This window comes from Corvus moneduloides, chromosome 6, assembly GCF_009650955.1.
Source record: "Corvus moneduloides isolate bCorMon1 chromosome 6, bCorMon1.pri, whole genome shotgun sequence".
Classification (NCBI taxonomy): Eukaryota; Metazoa; Chordata; class Aves; order Passeriformes; family Corvidae; genus Corvus; species Corvus moneduloides.
The window spans coordinates 40,572,395-40,591,093 of record NC_045481.1 but is presented as its reverse complement, the minus strand read 5'-3'; the positions used below and the strand labels follow the sequence as shown (position 1 = coordinate 40,591,093).

General features: G+C 47.0%; 2 protein-coding genes across 6 annotated transcripts in view; both read left to right on the top strand.

The window, feature by feature from the left end:
- PRDM11 (PR/SET domain 11) overlaps positions 1–18,699 on the top strand; it is a 49,362-nt gene that overhangs the window by 14,577 nt on the left and 16,086 nt on the right. For all 5 annotated transcript variants that reach the window (XM_032113124.1, XM_032113126.1, XM_032113123.1 and 2 more), the window contains exons 2-5: positions 3,349–3,467; positions 3,849–3,952; positions 4,856–5,118; positions 6,025–6,092. In XM_032113124.1, coding sequence (XP_031969015.1) covers positions 3,352–3,467; positions 3,849–3,952; positions 4,856–5,118; positions 6,025–6,092 — 551 coding nt within the window. In that variant the 5' untranslated portion in view covers positions 3,349–3,351. The remainder of the gene's footprint in view (positions 1–3,348; positions 3,468–3,848; positions 3,953–4,855; positions 5,119–6,024; positions 6,093–18,699) is intronic.
- On the top strand, positions 10,764–16,927 carry LOC116445946 (myb-related transcription factor, partner of profilin-like). Its single transcript, XM_032113131.1, has 2 exons — positions 10,764–12,089; positions 13,700–16,927. Exons 1-2 carry the CDS (start codon positions 11,600–11,602, stop codon positions 14,284–14,286), a joined length of 1,077 nt encoding a protein of 358 aa, XP_031969022.1. The 5' UTR covers positions 10,764–11,599; the 3' UTR covers positions 14,287–16,927.

The following is an 18,699-nucleotide window of genomic DNA, read 5'->3' as shown; positions in this document are numbered from 1 at the left end:
GGCACTGGGACATGTCCAGAGAAGCTGTGCCTCTCCATCCCTGGAAATGTTCAAGGCCAAATTGGACAGTACTTTGAGCAGCGTGATCTACTGGAAGCTGTCTTTGCAGTGAGATTGGAACTAGATGAACTTTAGGGTCCCTTCAAACCTAAGCCGTTCTGTGATTCAATGCATAAAGGAAAACCTGACTAAATAAAAGGTCACAGTGTTAAAACAAAAGGAGCCCCATTGCTGGCAGTGTAGTAGTCTCAGCTGGGAATTACTTTTTTGGTCAGTGCTAATCAAGAGGCAGAAATTGGTCTCTTCTCCTTATTAACTAGTGATAGGATGAGAGGAAATGCCTTCAAGTTGCACCAGGGGAAGTTTAGATTGGATATTACAAAAGAGTTACCAAACATTAGAACAAATTGCCCAGGAAAGTAGCTGAGTTCCCAACCCTGGAAGGTATTTAAAAGACATGTTGCTATGGCACTTAGTGATATGGTTTAGTGGTGGACTTGACAATGCTAAGTTTATGGTTGGACTTGATGATTTTGGAGGTCATTTCCAGCCTAAATGATTTAATGGTGGACTTGGCAGAGCTAGATTTGCGTTGGACACAATGATCTTAAAGGTCATTTGCAGCCTAAATGGTTCTCTTGATTCTAAGACTGTGGATGTCCTGGGAAAAAAGGCACTAAGTTAATTTGGATTGTGTTTGTGGGCAACATAGAATCTGGGCAAAAAGAGGCAAGTTAGTGATGAACTTGGGGTTGCGTGTGTGCTGGGTGAGACAACAAGGAGTTGTGTGACAGGCTTAAAGCAGTCACCTATTCTCAGAGCAGGTGGGAGGGTTGGCAGCGTGTGTGGTGGCCTGGGAGCAAGGGCTCTTACAGCAGCACGGTGGTTCACTGCAAACAGAACCCCAGCTGAAAACAGAGCCCCAGCTGGGCACAGTGGCCAGAAAGTAAATGCGGCACTTGGACACAAACATGGCAATCCTGAGCCATGGCAGGGAGCGCGTTATCTCGGTGCGAGGTGCTGCTCCCGCCAGTGCCAGCACGCTGCACAGGAATGTTGCTGATAAGTTGGAGAGAGTTCAGGGAGGACCAAGACAGGGGAGGGCTGCAAAATGTGCTACACAGTAAAACACAGAGCTTCATGTATAAAATAAACACAGTGTTTCTTTTTTTTTTTTATTCTCCCTTTGTTTGGAGCTATGCAGTAGTTTAATCAGAACTGAAGGAAGCACGGTGACCTTCCTTGGCAGGAGGTCAGACTGTGTCATCACAGGGTTTCCTCTCACTCTGTAAGTCTCCATGGGGCAAGAGTGGGAAAGGAGAAGTCATTTTATCTTCAGAGATAAATGTATGCATCTCTTTCCTCTGAATGACTGGGGGATATGAGTATTCTAACTCCAGGTGTCCTGTCTGCCAGGCTTCCAAAACAGGTGGTTGTTCTGACCGAGAGCATCTGCCCCACAGCCAGCGTCCACCTTTCCTGTGACAGTGCAGGCCCCACAGCTAACCAGCTCTGGGACAGCACCTACCTCTTCATGTCTTTTAACATTTTCCCGCTCCCCAAGCTTTCTCTCTCTTCAGCTGCTGTACTGCAGACTTTGCAGAAAAGACTTTTTCTTTGAGAAGGGCAGGTAGGCCTAGATTGCAGCACTGGCTGGTGCATGGGTACAGGACTGGAGAGCTTTCCTCTTGCTCCAGGGAGCGCAGACAAGGGACTCAGCCTGTCAAAATAATGAGCCCTTCTTTGGCGTTATTATCGCTTTCCTTCTGAATGGCTGTGGTAATTCTGAAAGAAAATGTGTCTTGTTTTGGCCATCCTGTAAAGGCTTGAAAGTGCATGTGTTTGCATGTGTCTAGTTCTGCTTACGCTGAGGCTTTGCTTTCAGACCACTATATGAGTATTAAGTAACACTCCTTGATACAGGCTTGATAAACGTCTTTCAGGCTGCACATTGGCATGTGAGAAGTTGGATCGGAAAAACGAATCATTTGTCCCCTGGCACAAAGAGGAGCCAGAGAGGTTGGGAATGGCATTCTTTCTTGCTGTAAATAGGGCAGAAATGCAGACCAGACTTCCATGGTGTTCAGGCCCATACAAGTGTGTGTGGAGTAAGAAAATTCCTGTCTTCAGGGTTTGTGACATTAGAACATGAATTTAGGAATGCCCTGAGCCCAGTCATGATGGGGATGGGCTCTTCCACCAGTCTTCCTGACAGAAGATCAGCTGCAGAGGCCCCTTTGTCAGCACTGCAAGTATGCAGCATAACAGAGCATGTCGTTGGACAGTGGACATGGAAGGGGCTATCACAGGGGATTTGGGGGGAGCAGCTGTGACATCTGTCTGATCTGGTGTGGTGCCTGAGAGCAGACAGTTTGTGTGCCTTGCAGGAAGTCTTAAGATGAATGCAATGAAGAAATGAGCAGCACTCTAATTTATTCCTTTTCTCAAGCTGGGATGCTCTTAAGCTTAGTGGCCCTTCCAAAAATCTAAATTAAACCCACTCCAAATTATTATCACTTGACTTATCTATATTTTCTCTTCAGCACCACCCCATGATGGGAGAGGGAGGGAAGTGTTACTGTTTTGAAGCTTGCTGTCTTTAAACATCATTAAATGATTGATGATTCTGTGATTCTATGAAGTGCCTCCTGGCTCTTGTGTTGAGCAGAGGGAGAGGCATTTTCACTGCAGTATCCTTGCGTGCCAGAAGGGTGGTGGTGGCTCAGCTCTGGCTGCTGCAAAGGACAGGAAGATTGAGAGCATGAGTTGTGCAATCTTGGTGGAGTCCCAAAGGGCGCTGCAGGCACTTACCTGTTTGTCAGAGGTGTCCAGAGCACACAGAAAGCTCCATCTGCAGGGGTGTAGTACACTATAGTCTGTTCCCACATGGCATATGTTATGTTTGTAGGCAGATCCTGGTTCAATGCCCCAATCTGCATTCCTCTTTCTTGTCCTTCAAAGACCTGAGGTAGTGGTGCTCTATGTTCCCATGACATATCACACCCATCAGTCTTAAATTCCACATGCAGTTGGAAATCCCATTTATGTTTTTAATGGGCTCTGTGAAGCATACTTCAGATTCTCCATGCCTCAGGTTGCTCTGTGGTGTCTCACACTCTTCACCTGACCTGCAGCTGAACTGCTTTTTCCTCCCCAGTGCAGGAACGGGTTTCCACCTATGTGCACACGTGGATGCTCTAGTGTGTGATGGCGACTCTTGGTGCCGGAAAGGAGCCTGATCTGCTGCCTACATCCCAGCCTGGGGGGGAAAACTGTGGTTCCTGGGGGAGCAAGGTTGTCATTTCTCAGCCACTCATATTTCTCCTCCCTTCCTTCATTCTTTTTCAGAACATGAGTGAGAACTTGAAGGACTGTTTGATCCAGACCCAGGCTTCCTTAGGGGAGATGGTAACGATAAAAACAGAGGCCTGCTCTCCACATCGGGACCAGGAGTATGGACAGCCTTGGTATGTGGCTAAGCTTCGGTCTGATGTACTCTAACCCCTTCTCTCCACCTCCCTCCCAGCTTAAAGGTGGTTTTGAGGAATATACTTGAGCTTTTTGAAGTTATTAAAGCCCTTCTTGTGAGGTCTGCCTTGGGGTGTTTGACAGGGGTGGTCACCTACTCATGTGCACCTACTCTAGCTGCAGCCATTACCTGCTGTGGGCTTTAGCCTTAAGGATCTGAGATACCAGCTTTTGGCAGGTTGGGTGGCAAATGTAGTTATTTCTCTGCTACAGTTGTGGGACTAAAGGAGTTGGTCAGGCCCCATTGCTTCAGCTTCTCTCTGTGTGCAGTCCCAGCATCTTGCTAGGTTAACATCATCCTTCTCTTGTTCCCTCCTCAGCTCTGGAAGGCCTGACCCACAGTCCATGGAGATGGAACCCAAGAAACTGAAAGGGAAACGGGATGTAATCGTGACCAAGAGCTTTCAGCAAGTGGATTTCTGGTGTAAGTGTCTTGTGAGTGAGGGAAAAGCACCACTGCTGCTTTTGTAGACTTTGGTCTTCCGCTGTCAGTTTGGGGCAGGAAGCAGGGGGAAAAAAAAAGCCAGGGACAAATTTGCATTCTCACCTGAAAAGACTGGCATGGTTGGTAGGGAAATTGTTGCACAAAAGCAGCTTGTCCATGTAGGGACTAGGCAGAAGTAGGGAGGTAGGGGGAAAGCAAGCTGGGAACATGAAAACACACATCGGAAAACCCTGAGAGTCTGGAAAACCCAAAGACTTGAATTCAGAAACTGCCAAGGGAGCTTTGAGCAGATGAAAACTCTTTCCCTCATATTCTGGAAAGAAAACTGGTACCATTTATGTTGGCATACCTATGAAGTACCAACTGGTAGACCTGCGTCCCTGTCTGGACACAGGACAGGTGTCTGGGATGCTGTCTCTCTCCCAAGCACAGAATGAAGGCTATATGATGAGGGTATTTGTTTTCATAGATGTTTGTTTTAGCTCCCCTCTGGTGTGTGGGGAATCAAACCTTTTGGCTGGAGGACTTGCTGCTAACCAGGGATGTGCAGGGAGCCCTCAGCCTCTGTCTCTGCAGGCAGTGACAGGGCCTTTCCATGTGTGTTCAGCCATCAGTGGCAGATACCTGCAGGGCACCAGGGCTCACGCAGGTGCAGGTGTTGGTTGGGGCAGAGCCCTTGTTGAGAGGCGTGGCAGAACAAGGGAGCAGCCAGTGAAGCATCTCTGTGTGTGTAGGCCAGAGTTTGGGGAAGGGGCTCAGCTGGGCCAGGGGAAGGACGGGGAGCTGAGTTCTGAGTGCTGTGCATCCTGTGCACTGCCCGAGCCTGTACATCATGTGCATCGTGTCTACCAGACCTACCCCCTGTTTCCTTCTCATCTGCAGTCTGTGAGTCCTGCCAGGAGTACTTTGTGGATGAGTGTCCGAACCATGGCCCCCCAGTGTTTGTGTCTGACACTCCAGTGCCCGTTGGCATTCCTGACCGGGCAGCGCTGACCATCCCACCCGGAATGGAGGTGGTTAAAGAGCCCAGTGGGGAGAACGACGTGCGCTGTATGAACGAGGTGATCCCCAAAGGTCACATCTTTGGGCCGTATGAGGGACAGATCTCTAGCCAGGACAGGTCTGCAGGATTCTTCTCATGGCTGGTGAGTGACAAGTTTCCCCAACTAAGTGACACGTCAGCCATGCAGCTCAGAGCTTGTGGAGCCAAACCTTAGCCATCTTCCCCCTTCTCTAAAGGTCTTCTGCTGGCCACGTGGGCACTACGTCAGCATTGACCTGCCATAAATAATAGCAGGTTAAGGGTATAGATAGATGATCTGGAGATTGCAGAGCTCTCTCATGGGCCTCTAGCACTCCCGCCCAGCCTAGTAACTCCTCTCCAAGCATAGTGACAGAGGTCAGGGGGAGCCCGACTGTCCTGTAAATCTTCCTGTATCTCCTTATGATGGAGGTGTCTCTGATTTGATTTTCATAAAACAAGAGAGCAGAGGGGGTGGCCAAGAGGCCAGAAAAGAGATCCAGTCCATCAGGAACTCATCTACATGCAGATTCCAGAACCAAAACATTTTTCCCCTCATACTACAGGACTTGGTTAGCATATGAGATAGAGACTTCACTGGATCAAAAGATGTTAATGATTATGAGAATTGCAATGTGGAACTTGAGTTATGATTGGGGAAAAAATTGACAGGTGCTGATATGAAATGCTTCTCACACTTTTGTGTGTGTAAGATAAATGTGTGTCTCAGCCCTTTCCCAAAAGGGAAGTTAATCTTTTATATCCCAGGATTGTTAATGATTTTGTCAGCTCCATCCACAGTTCTGTTACAGATATTTGTACATAGAAAAATGCCTCTCAGTCAGTTCAGAGTAGCCCCTGCACACTCACCCAGGTCAGCAGCCTGTAATACCGGGAGAGCTGAGATTCACAACATAGAGTTTCACATTGTGACTTAAGGCTAGAACTGAAGCAGTGATTTGAGATTCATAGACCTTCTCCTGCCTGGACCAGCTGGTTGACATGCTGCATCCATTCTCTTGTCCCACAGATCGTTGATAAGAACAACCGCTACAAATCCATTGATGGAACAGATGAAACCAAAGCAAACTGGATGAGGTGAGTCCAGTTCTCTTCTGCCTTCCCTTTTGGGGCTCTGTGTTCCAGAGAGAGGCCATCAAATACTCCTTATTATTTTGTGTGTTGGAAAACCAAACCAAAATGTCACCACCCATTTTGCAAATGGTGTACTTGTGCTCTTCCAGTGTTTATTGTGATGAGTGGTTTTGGTATCAGATTCAAAGAAAGGGTTTAAAACAAGGCGAGGATATGTATATGGAGGATGGCTATTTCCTGGAATGAGGATAAATGTTAAAGATGATCCTATTCATCCACTTACAAGCACTGACAGTTCTCATTCCATTTTTTTATTCTTTATTTTTATGTTATGTTCAAATATTTGCTAAATGCTTTGCATTACCCCCAAGGCAACATTTGATTCTCTTTGGGGTTTTGTCCCTACTCATTTGACAGATACTAAAAGAGGTGCCTTTTTTTTGTTTTCTTTCTGGGCTTCATTTGAACCAGCTGTCCGTGCTGGCTGTGGTTTGGCAGTGTCAGCTGTCCTGTGCGAGGAGGAGGGCGAGGTGGGCGACTGCAGGCAGAGCTGATGCGAGTGCTTGCGCTCCCTCTGCCGGCCCTGCGCCTCGGCAGAGCAGCCGGCAGTGCAGCTGGCCTCGGGAGCTGCAAGCTGTGGGTTTGGGAACTGCAGCAGGAGGGCACCGTGTGTGACCATGGTGCAGTGTTTCAGGTATTGCTGTATATCTGCAAAACGTAGGTTACCGAGGCCTCGTACGTGTACGAGTTGCCAGAATGGGGCATTGCTGCAATGAGGCCCGTCAGACCAGTCCTGCTTCCACAGTGAATTTTGGAAGCAGGTTATTGTCAAGAATGCATCTGCTACAAGAGTAAAGCAGAGTGGGATTACCTGGTTTGTTGGCCTGGATGTCTAGGATTTTCAGTTGTCACTCATTAAGGGAAAAAAAAAGCACGAAGTACAGGTAAATGCAAGATTGACCTAACTGGTCATATCTGGTTGCAACACTTTTGGCCGTTTCAGTCTTCACATGGATAGCAGCCGTTCTGATGTTTATGTTCATAAAGTTCAGCAAAGGATTTAATTTTTACATAAGGTTTCTAGCTGTTACAGTTGTTCACTACTGGATGAGATAAAATACTAGACCTGGGCTGAGGCTGGAGTCATCACTTCAAAAAGAAGCAGTGGTACAGTGAAGAGATAGGTAGGTAGATATCCAGAAGTAAAGAATGCAAAGTTCAAAAATCAGAGTGAGGACTTTCTACATAGGCCTGGATCTTTGTGATCTGCATTACAGTGAAGCTGGGGCAAAACACAGTCTTGGGAAGCAAAAATTCTATGATGAGCTCTTCTTCCTACTGATGTGAACATAAGATTGATGTCTGAATTTAAATGGGCACTACTCATGGTCCTAACATGAAAGAGCAGGATGTTCTTGCCTAAACTTGTATTTGCCATGGTTCAGTCTCAGCATGAGTGTGGCCTGGGCCATTCTGTACAGCCTTGAAAGGCACAAGGGCTGTGGCTTTGTGGAAAGGGGATGTTTGCAACGCTTCATGGGAAGGGTGTATCAAAGGGCCTGTGCAGGCTATACCAGTCTTACTGACCTTCCCGATCTTACTCTTGAAAACAGTAGCACTATGTAGAGTCTGACTGACAGTTCAAGTGGCAGTAGAGGTCCTCAAAAAGCTTTGGTTTTGTTAGCATCTTTCAGACTGAGGTGTATTCAGTATTCTGTGCTAGAACATCACCCGACACCGAGATTACACACACAAACCACACTTGACTTCCAGGACGCTGTAGACAGCGCTCTTTTTGTTTTTCAGATGGTGCTCTTTGCTATCACTCACAGATGGTGTACTTTGCAAAGCAGATCCACTCACCTTCTGGGTAGGTGGGTATGGCACAGGGAGGGCAGCTTGGGCTGACTCCTCTCTCTTCCTGTAGATCTGGCTATTGTTTTTGTTGTTTGAATACCACATCTGAGTCCACTTTCATGTTGCCTGAGGACAATATGTGTACTGCAGCACTTGCTGGTTTAATTTCAAGTGCCTGTTTACCCAAGGCAGTGGATGGCAGGGAGGAAGGAGTAGGAAGTGCAGCAGATGGCGTGGCAATGGTAACATCCTCTTGCCCTTTCCCTCATCAGTCAGTCAGTCAAGACAAAGTCCTGATGCTTGGGAGCATGTTCTTCTAAGCTGGCTGCTGGCACAAGGGTAATGCACCCTTCTTCTCTGTCTAGAGTAAAGTGCTACTGCTTGCAATACCTTATGAAACTCCATGACTTCAACATGTGCAAACATCTTCCTCTCTTTTTATTTTTCTGGGGGCTGATTACCATGGATCGCAGCAAACCTCAAGCGAAACTAATGCTTTCTTGGACACAAACAGTAAATTGCTGCTGATGGCAGTTCTTGGGGCTTCTGAAGGGTTGCGGAGAACCATCTGTTTTCCTGGTTACTTCTGAGGGAATTCTCTTACTCAGTTGTTTGTGTCCTCTAAAAATAATGGATCTGACCAAAAAATGAAAGTAATTCAGAAAGTTCAGGAAAGTCAGTCCTTCTGAGTATGTATCACTTGGCCCAGAACGAGATGTAGGATAGAACATACCACCAAACTGGTGGTGCCTAACTGAACTGTTGGAGTGTAGTGCTTCGCGTTTGGGGTTTCCAGGCTATTTTGAGCATTTATAGTCTGTAGCCCTTCTTACATGGGAGTACCTGAATTCTTAGGCTTTTGGCACAGTTTAGATTCATCCTTTGCCTTAACCAATGTGAAAAGGCTGAAGCGAGACTTTCTCACTTTCTCCTTTGCCTTCCTTTCTGCCCCCTTTCCTCTCCAAGCATAGTAACAGAGGTCATGGGGAGCCAGACTGTCCTGTAAATCTTTCTGTAACTCCTTATAATGGAGGTGTCTCTGATTTGATTTTCATACAACAGTAGAGCTTGGAAGGGGGCTCTGGTCAAGTGTTCCAACAGCCTGCTTAAAGCAGGACCAGCTTTGACTAGTAAATCTTTTCAGTACTGAGCTGCTGTTTCAATTTTACAGGACCTTTTTAAAAATAAGCATTTTAAAAACAGTCAGGGTTACTGTGACTGCCCTTGTGTTCAGGGTGAGTAAAAGCCACCAGCCTATGGATGTGATTTTGTTGAACTTCATAAACTGATTTCTGCTACCTTGCAGCAAGTGGAGCAAATGTTCTTATCGATTAGAGAGTCAAATTTATGCAGAGTTGAGGGATCCTAAAGTACTGTGGGGCTGTGATCCTTGGGGAAAAAAAAAAAAAAACGAACCAAAAACTACTGCAAAGCCCTGGGAGAAATTACATGGTTGTTTCTTAGAGGCCAAGAAAAGTGGAGTTGATTGATATTTTTGTGGGGTGATCATTAAGTGCCCACTGTTCAATGTGTCTTGCACTTTCAGATTGACCTGGGCTGAGGTGTGAATTCACAACCTCACAGCTGGGGCTGCTCTGGAGCTTGCTAAAACCCTCATGGCATCACCAGAGAGGTACTTGTAAATATCAGTGACTGCCTTTAGGGACGTACTGCATGCTAGAGGAGAAAAAGATCCCTCTGATAGTAATACTGTCTGCATTTTTATAAGGAGGAGGTTGATGTGCCTGCTAGGAGCCTAACATTAATTGAATTTGTGATTAAAACTGGCCAGTGCTCATTACTCAGTGTGTGGCAAGTTTGCTGTTGGAGTATGAAGTTAGATTGTTTTGACCCAAGCTGTACTGGAGCAAATGAGTGGAAACACTGAAATCTGAATATCCAGGCCTACCATAAGCTGTCCTAAGTGCACTTGATGGGATATCCTGTCTGGGAAGAGCAAAAAGGGTTCTAGTTCCCTATCAGTGCAGCTTTGCTGGTGACAGCAGCTGTGAGTTCAGCAGAGAGGAGGGGGCACCAGTTTTTGTGACCCTGCGGCTCCAGAGAGAGCTGTCTGTTCTGCAAACTCACCCCTACCCAGGGCCACTTTGCAGAATACTGTTACTCCCTTTCGCCAGAGCAGCTTGTCAGCAGAGTTCTGTTGCCACCTCATGGAGGCACTGATGATACTGTGCAGTCATGCGTACCAGACGAGGATCTACACCTAGCCCAGTTTTGCTGAATGTGATAAAAGTCAAACTGTAAATGTTGCCTTGCTCGATGTTTTGTGTAGCCTTCTCCCTCCTTGTTGTGTCCTGCTGGGAGAACTCCTTTTTCCTTTTAAGTTTGGTAAGGTTTTTTGTTGGGGTTTTTTGAGGTTCAGAGTAGCAGGTGCTTTGCTGGCTCTCCATCATTTCATTACCATCTTCTCTAAACAGTCCTTCTTTCCCTCTGTAAATGAAGCTCCACCAAGACAGTATCTCAAGCATTCATTTGTGTTTGTTCCCATGAAATGCATCTGTGCACTTAGGTCCCAGCTGTCCCTGATGTGGCCTGGATTTGAGCAGCTTCTCCTACTGGTTTTCCGGCTTTAACCGAACTGACGCTTGCCCTGATGGCAGGCAGCAGTGTCAGTGAGATTGATTAAAAACAGTGTTAGCAGCACTAAGAAGAAGCTGGAATGGCAAGGGTCAGCACCTTTCTGTAGGTTCAGACGGTCTGTTTTCTCCTTCCTTATTGAATAGATCTGCTGCCTTCTTTTTTTTCCCCAATAAAAAAACGTAGTTAGGACTAATGCTTTGTTTATTTTTCTAGTTTTCTTTGACTGTGGCTGGAAAAATTAACACACACCTCCTTTGGACTAAACTGCTTGTTCTCAGGATGGCTGCCTCCTCTTCTCAATGGGCTGAGGCTACAAGTTGTTCATTTGAAACACCTGGAACTGGGTGCAGGCTCATGTCGGTGGTAGTGACGGAAAGCCTAGCCAGGAAAAACAAGTGGGTGGCCTCATTCCTTTTGAGAACAATGGGAAATGGCAGCCATTTCTGGGTGAAACAAGAGCTTGCTGTGAAGCAGACAAATGCTGGATGTGGAGTACCCCAATGCTGAAAAAAAAATCTTTCCTTAGGAAAAGCAAGTTGCAGAAATTGCCCACCAGTCTAGTCAAAACCTCCCTACCCTTAAAAAAATCCAATTTGATGTGGCCTCTTTATGACATCCTGCAAGTTGTAACACAAAGGGTGGTGTGAAAGTTTCTATTGCATGTTGTGCCAGGTAGAGCAGTAAGATATGTTTCAGGCCTCTAAATTTCCTCTACGTCTCAAGCAGTGTCACATTAGAAGCTAATTCACCGCTGTGATTGCGAGTTCTCACACTTTTTTCTGTGCACAAACCGTGGCAAGTGATATGAGGCTGAACTGAAATTCTCATATGTAAGTCAGGGCATCAGCCGATGTGTAAAATTAAATTTTAACTTTAAAGCTGAGAGGGTTCCTTCACACTAGCGTTGCTTGGTATTTTTTTCTTAAGCTTGAAAATTGCCTTTTAAAAACAAAATGGCTGCCTTTTCCTGGTGCAGTTGAGGAAAACAGAGAGGTTGTTGTGGGTCAGGGGAGCTGCATCCCACCAAACTCCTCTGCCCCAGTACTGCACTGGCCATGTGGTTGGATGCAGGGGACTGCTTTGCGCTGATTTCCTTTTACCCAATTATGCTTTGTGGGATGTTCAACCCAAGGAACATGGCTGAACGAAAGAGGAAGCCCAAGTTTTCCAAGGAAGAACTGGACATTCTGGTCACCGAGGTGACCCGAAATGAAGCCATGCTGTTTGGGAGGGAGACAATGCGTCTATCCCACGCTGACAGGGACAAGATCTGGGAAGGCATAGCCAGGCAGATCACATCAGTCAGCCAGGTCCCCAGGTCTGTGAAAGACATTAAACACAGATGGGACGACATGAAGAGAAGGACCAAGGACAAACTGGCATTCATGCAGAGGTCCCTCTCCAGCCCCGGCAGCGCGGGGCGGCCCTCGGCCATCGTCCTGACCGCCCGTGAGAGAGCCATCGAGTCGGCACTGCATTCATCGCACCAGAGGCACGGCTTCCGGAGAGCGGATCTGGACGTGGTTGACAGCCTGTCAACGACCTGTAAGTATCACTGCCTTAACACCTCTTTGTCTTATGCTTGCATATCTCAGTGACGCCAGAAGAGCCTTGTGTGTTGTGTGAGATGCTGGGTTGCCTGTCAAGACAGGTCCTTCTGCTGTGATTGGTTTCAAGACAGCCTGCTCTGATGGTTGTGGAGTGCTGAGATGGTTCATTTTCAAGTTAAGATCATCTCTATCTGTTTATCTAGTTCTTTTCCATACTGTCTTCCGAGTGTAGATAGTGGATTATAAGTATGAATTAATCCTGCAAGTGAGGGAGCATCTGTAGTTGAGGTATGACTGCCTCCAGTCTGTGGAAAAAGTGCTTGAAAAGATTAGGAGATCTTCACCCTGATGAAACAGCAATGCTACCAAACTGAGAGTCATCTGCCAGTCACCAGTGGATCACTTCCAAGAGAGCTTTGGGGGTCTCAGTGATCACTGGTGTTTATTGCTGAGGTTGGGCCACTAATGATTTCTCCGTAGTGGTCTGAAGGATCAGCATAAATGCTGTGATAAAGGTAGACAATAATGACTCCTTCTTCACTGGTTTTAAAGAAACTGCTGGCCCTGCTTTTAAAGTTAATCTTCTTACATCACAATTCTCTGACACCTTCCAGTGCTAAACCACAAGCTGCTTTGTGCAGGTTCTTTCCATGGTTCTGTACAGACACTTTTCTTTTGTGGAGGTGCAACTTCTTGTTTGTGAGCTTTTAGGGGTACAAAGGAGAGAAGGAGGGGGTAACTTCTTGGGGAGTGGGTCAACTAATACCTCATGGGTGGCACTGTCCCGCCACACTAGGTCTGATCTCATATCTGAAGTTGTTAGTGGGGAACTGACAAGGTGGGACTTGGTCATTCTTTGCATCTCTCTTGGAAGCCAGTTGCACTATTTCAGAGGTAAAAAGAGTACAGGTTATGCAAGGAAATAGTGGGCAGCTGCACCAGGTGTAACCTTGTCTCTTCTTACTCTTCACATGCCTGTACCTGTGAACTGGCACATCACTAGATATTTATCAGACTAACGAGAATTTTCCCATGGCATTCTGCTTTAGTTTTGATTTTGCATCAAGTGTATATCCGTGATTGACATAGGGTCCTCTTGCTGCTATGCCTGACTGCCTGGTTGTCTTAGTGATGCCAAGCCACATGGTGGCTTTGCAGGACACACTTTGAGAGCAGCAAATGCAACATCTCTGCTCTTGTCAGTGCAGAGCATGTAAGAAATGACAGGGGAGTAGGATTTTTGCATGAAAAGTCTGTGTCCCTCCAAAATATTTGTGCTAGCTACTTACGGGTTTGGGGAAGAGGAGTCATTTCTACTGTCTGAAATGGATTTATATTCTAGTAATGGACAATGCTGTGTACAGAATACCACAGTAGCTTGGGTTCACCCACTCTTCAGGTTTCTTATGGCTAATCTTGTCACCCAGTGCTAACGTTGCAGCACTTGCATGTTGAGTTATGCGTCAGAAACTACAGGCTTGTTTGAACTGGCAGACTGGGGGGAGGGGAAAAGCCTTTTTCTATGTTCTTTGAGATATCCTGAAACAGAAGCCAGTGTTGAGAGGGATTTCACATTAATAATTCATGCTTCCTCTTCTGTTTAAGCTGATGAAGATGAAGAGATGCCAGGCACTTCTAAGGAACACCACTTCGCTTCGCTGCAGAGGGCTGGTGCAGGTGTCAGTCAGTTCTCCGGGCCCTCCTTCCTCCACACTTCTTCCTCATCAGAGCCCTTGGAAGCTGCCAGCCAAAGGCAGGAACTGCACTGTCCATCCCCACGCACCACCTCGGCCTGCAGACCCCCGCATCCCCGCACCAGGAGCCCGCCCCTCTCCAGCTTCGATCGCCAGCTTCTCCATTCCCACGCACAGCAAACAGACCTGTTCAGGCAGTTCTGCCAGGAGCTGGTGGCCATTCACAGGGACATGGCAGATAGCATGCATGCTGTCAGTCAGAGCGTGGCTGACCTCACCAGCCAGGTTGGCCAGATGTGTCAGACGCTGGCAGAAATACGTGATGGGGTCCAGGCTTTCCATAGGATACAGGATCCTAGTGTCATGCCAGGGTCCTGTCTGCAAGCAGCTTGCTCTGAACAGCCCCCTGAGCCCAGTGCAGAGTCCAACCAAAACTCTCTAAAACAGATGACTCCTGCACGGGCCACCAGGTCACGAAAAAGAAAACATACTTTTTAGTCTGTGTCATGTAAAGTAAAGAGGGATGCCCCTTTCTGAGCTGCTGCATGTTCAGATGGCTTCTCCATGTGTATCAGTATTCTGTGGGGAAGGTCAGCAGCTGACCCAACCCATCCATCCCCTTGCTGGCTAACAGAGCAGTGTGAATATGGCAGCTAATTGTAGGACTGGCCCTCTGCAATCGCAAAGAGGAATCTCAAATACTGTAGAGCTTGGAATGTAGGACATCTTTGGGTTCATAGAGATTAGGAGTTTTCACTGGCTTCCCCATGCTTTAAATGCTCTATAAACTAAGAGATGCAATAGAAATCATTATCTGGATTTCTTCCCATGCCTGTGAAATACTATTTACTGAGACAGAGATCCCTTTGCAATCAGCTCACAACTTTACCCTACTACTGCATTCCCGTCATCTTCCTGAATGTTAGTATATGCAGTATGTGCAGAAATACAGCCTTATGACTAAAAACTCTTACTGATTGTTGCTTTTATCTTTCATTCAGCAATAGTGGGCTATTCCGGGGCTTACTGTGACTTACAGGTTTGGGGAGAGGAGTGTAAAAGCAGACCTTGTGCAGGGAAGGGAAGAAGGCACAATTCTGAGGACGGGTCTCAGCACTGTAGGGTTTTAGACTGCTGAAAAGGGCTGCTATGGCATAGGCCTGGATCCTACAGTACCACATGCACTTGTGTTAAAGAGTTTAACCTTTGTTTGCTCCAGTCTGAAACCTCTACTTAACTTTTACAGTTGCAGTTAAAATACAATTATTTCATCATATGACAACATTTAAAGAGAATTGTATCATATAATTTTCTTGCATGTTGTCAAATCTTCAGTTTTGAACCACCCCACCCCTTCAAAATGTGAGAGCCTGCACAGAAAAGATGTAGGGCCTGCTTCTGACCTCAAGCCAGTTTGGTTTTGTTTCACTGTAATTCTGTCAGCTTCAGTACAGTTACTTTGCACTTAGTTTTATTATGGTGGGATCTGTACTGTGTTCTCCTATCATAAAGAGTTTACAATCTAAATTCACAGCTACATAGCTTAAAATCTTAGACATATTGGTTTTGTACTGCTTTCTTTCCCCATAGAGATGCAAGAAAGAACTGTGTTTTAACATTTGAATTGCTCTAGAGCTTTGTGAGGTTCCCATGTACAACACTGATTCTGGAACTAGACTTTAATAGTGTCACCTCAGGTGGTGATAATATATGTGGTAGCTCTTTTGTAACATGTCTGTTTTCTCCTTAATTTGCACATCTGCATCTCGCATGCTGCCCCCATCTGTGGAAAAACCTGGACCATTATCATGGTAATCTTCAGCAGGGAAAAGGGCCAAGGTGTTAACCACACAGCACACCATGCTCTCCAGGCTGTCCTATTGTATTTGGAGGTTGGTTGCAGGAAACTGTTCCAGTTAGTATGAGTGTACATCATCATGCCATGGCTGGGCTACAGACTTGGCAAAAAAGTTACAGAAGCTTCCATGGAATTGAACGTAGGCAGCGCGGTGTAGCAGAAGGGTGGCTTGTTTTGTGTGATCTTCAAGGGTCATCGTTAATCTGTGTGGCCTCTCCTTTGAAAGTATAGTGCACTAGCTTCTTTCCTGAAAAGTTCATTGTATATCTGCTGTGTCAGGCATTCAGGAATTCCTGACATGCTTTTCCTTTTTTTTTTTTCCTAAGATGTTCTGTAATTCTAATTCAAGTAATTTATTTTTAGTGGTGCAGTAAAAGATTGCTCAGGGAAGTAGTGGCAAAGAAAAAAAGCCTCCTTTCTGAGGAATGACCCAGCTGGTTTCATGCAGGGGACATTCCTTACAGTGCTGGTACCAGACCAGGGCAGAACTTGCTCACCTTCCCCTGAGGATGTCCTTTTACTTCTGTTGAAACATTTGTATTCTGCAAAAATCACAGTCTCTCTTCAGATGAAGGGGAGATTGGGAAATCTGGCAGAAGTGGATTTAATTTATGAATCAGAGAGAGTTGAAAAAAAGGGTGATATGTGTTAAAGGCTTTTTGAGTCAATATAGTGCTGCTGCTATACATTAATAATAGTGTTTTATATTTTTATAATATTTGATCTCTACTGATGTCCTCCTGTGGATATACTGGTAAGATTAGCTCCTCTGATGTTGTTCAGGAGGATCCCTTCTGGGAACCCTGAGGTCTGCAAAGGAGGAGACTCCTGCAGGTGCTGGGCACTGGAGAGAGTTAGCATCATTGCTGCCATCAGTTTGCCCACACAGATGTGTTTAGAGAGGGAATCCTGGTGCAGGATGCACAGCCCTCAGTGCAAATCCCCAAAGGCTGGGCACTGGTCAGGAGAAAGGACTTTTTACTCTAAACTGCCTGATGTCTCCCCTAGTTTCCTCTGTGGACTATTACAGATTGGCCCAGATCTGGGGACGTATCTCCTGCCCTGTGTAGACCTCTCGGTGGAGTGGCTTTTCTGTACTGGCTCGCAAAGGATACTTCTTCCTGCACCTATCATGTTAACTGGCTGTTGAAGTAAGTGTCTGTGTCAAAGCAAACTACTGTGCTCAACCCCAGTATCTCCATGTCTGTACATGCTGAAAAAATTCTCTCTTTAAAAGTATTTTTGTTAAGAATGCAATAAATATATAACACTTTTAACACAGCTGCTGTTGAGTCATTTGTTTCTCTCTACAGTTTTTGCCTGAGCTGGTAACACGCCTGTTGCAGATACGGGTCTCCTGGAGACACTTGGCATCAGAGCACTGAGGCAGGGTTTACGTGTATGGCATCCCATGGCATCAGCCTGGGCTGGCAGCTGCTCTCTTGCATGGGATCTCCTGCCTTGGCTCTGTACCCAATGTTGGTTTGGGGAAAGGCCGGTGGCCTTTTCCCTGCAGTGCTCTGCCCTGGTAGGGCATCACCAGAGCACCCCCAAGGCCAGATGGAGGGTGAGCAATGGAGTGGGCAGCAGGGAGGCATGGGGCAAGTCCAGGGGGATAGTGGAGAGGAGAAGGGGAGAAGCCTGAGCCTCCCTCCAGCTGCAGAGGTCTCCTCCCTCTTCACCATCTCTTCTGGATCCTCACCAGAAGCTCTGTTTCCCTCCTGGGGAGGAATGATCCCAGCTGCCAAAAAATACCTTGACATTTTTCTGGGCATGCTCACTTGGCCATCCCAAAACTTGGGAATTAGGTGTCCCGAGTGGGCTGTGGCTTAGGAAAAATGAAATGATTTTTATTTGCTGGTAGCTAGGGAGTCTGTGGGAGAGGTGGTCCTGCAGAGAAAGGAGCTGTGCCTCTGACAGCTGTGGGGTTGATCCAAGCCCCAGTAGCTGCAGGTGGGTCAGAAGTGGTCTCCATTGGTGTGATGTCTGGTCCTGAGTAGCCTGGGCAGAATCTGTGGTGTTCTGGAGGCTGGCCTGTCGCAAGGACTAGACAGGACACAAAATGATGGATTTGTGGCTGGTGGCAATGCCTCTCTGCAGGACCAGGTGCAGCTGAGGGTGTCTGGGTCTGCTGCAAGAGCGGTATGACTCTGCTCCTTCTCTGGGGATCACGGTCCCCTGGGAAACCTGCTCTGCAAGCAGGGCCTTGCCCATCAGTGTGCAGTGCTTGGGTCAGCCTAACCATGCCTGTCCTGGGTGTCCAAACCAAGGTAGCCTCCTTGCTTCAATCCAAATGGAGCACTTGGCGTTGGGACAGGGACCGGGCACTTTGCAGTCTTTGCGTGAAGGGTTGGATTCTTCTGAGCACTTTGGCCTTGGGATGTGTGTCAGTGAAGACAGATCATGCAGTCTCTCCTCAGCTGGTAGTTTGTGCCCCTGGTTCACCAAGCTGGCTGCCCTTTTGTGGAATGACTTTCTCCATCCTTGGAAAGCATCTGCCCCTCAGCTGTGGTGTGCAGGCACTAAGTGTCTCAGACCAACAGTTGGAATGTGGGGCTTATGCAGTCCTTTGTAACCTGTGTCTTTTGTGCCTCCGGGGAAACTCGAGCCTGGGGCTGGGCAGCGCTGCTTCAAAATCGGTTCATTTGTGTGGTTTCATTTACCTTACCTCAGGGAAGTATCACAGAGGGAAAGCTTCCTCTCCAGGAGCATAAACCACTTGCTAGCTGCACACAGCTGTGAAGAAGCATGTTTGTGACTGGATTATGCCAGAACTCTCTGTTGAGGGCTCCTGATGAAACTGGCAGTGCCAGTGGCTGCAGGAGGCTGGATGAGCAGCCAGGCAGCATTTGCTGCAGGGTTGCAGCAGTGCTGCAGCTCATGCCCTCCAGCCTGCACTCTCCTCCCAGCACCCTGCTGCTCCAGGAGGCAGCCAGAGCCACAGGATGTGGGCAGCAGAGCTGAAGGATACTTGGGCAGAAATGTGGAGGGCTGTAGAGGCAGAAGCAGAGCAGTGAACAGGAAAAGCTCGTGCTCATGCTTAACAAAATATT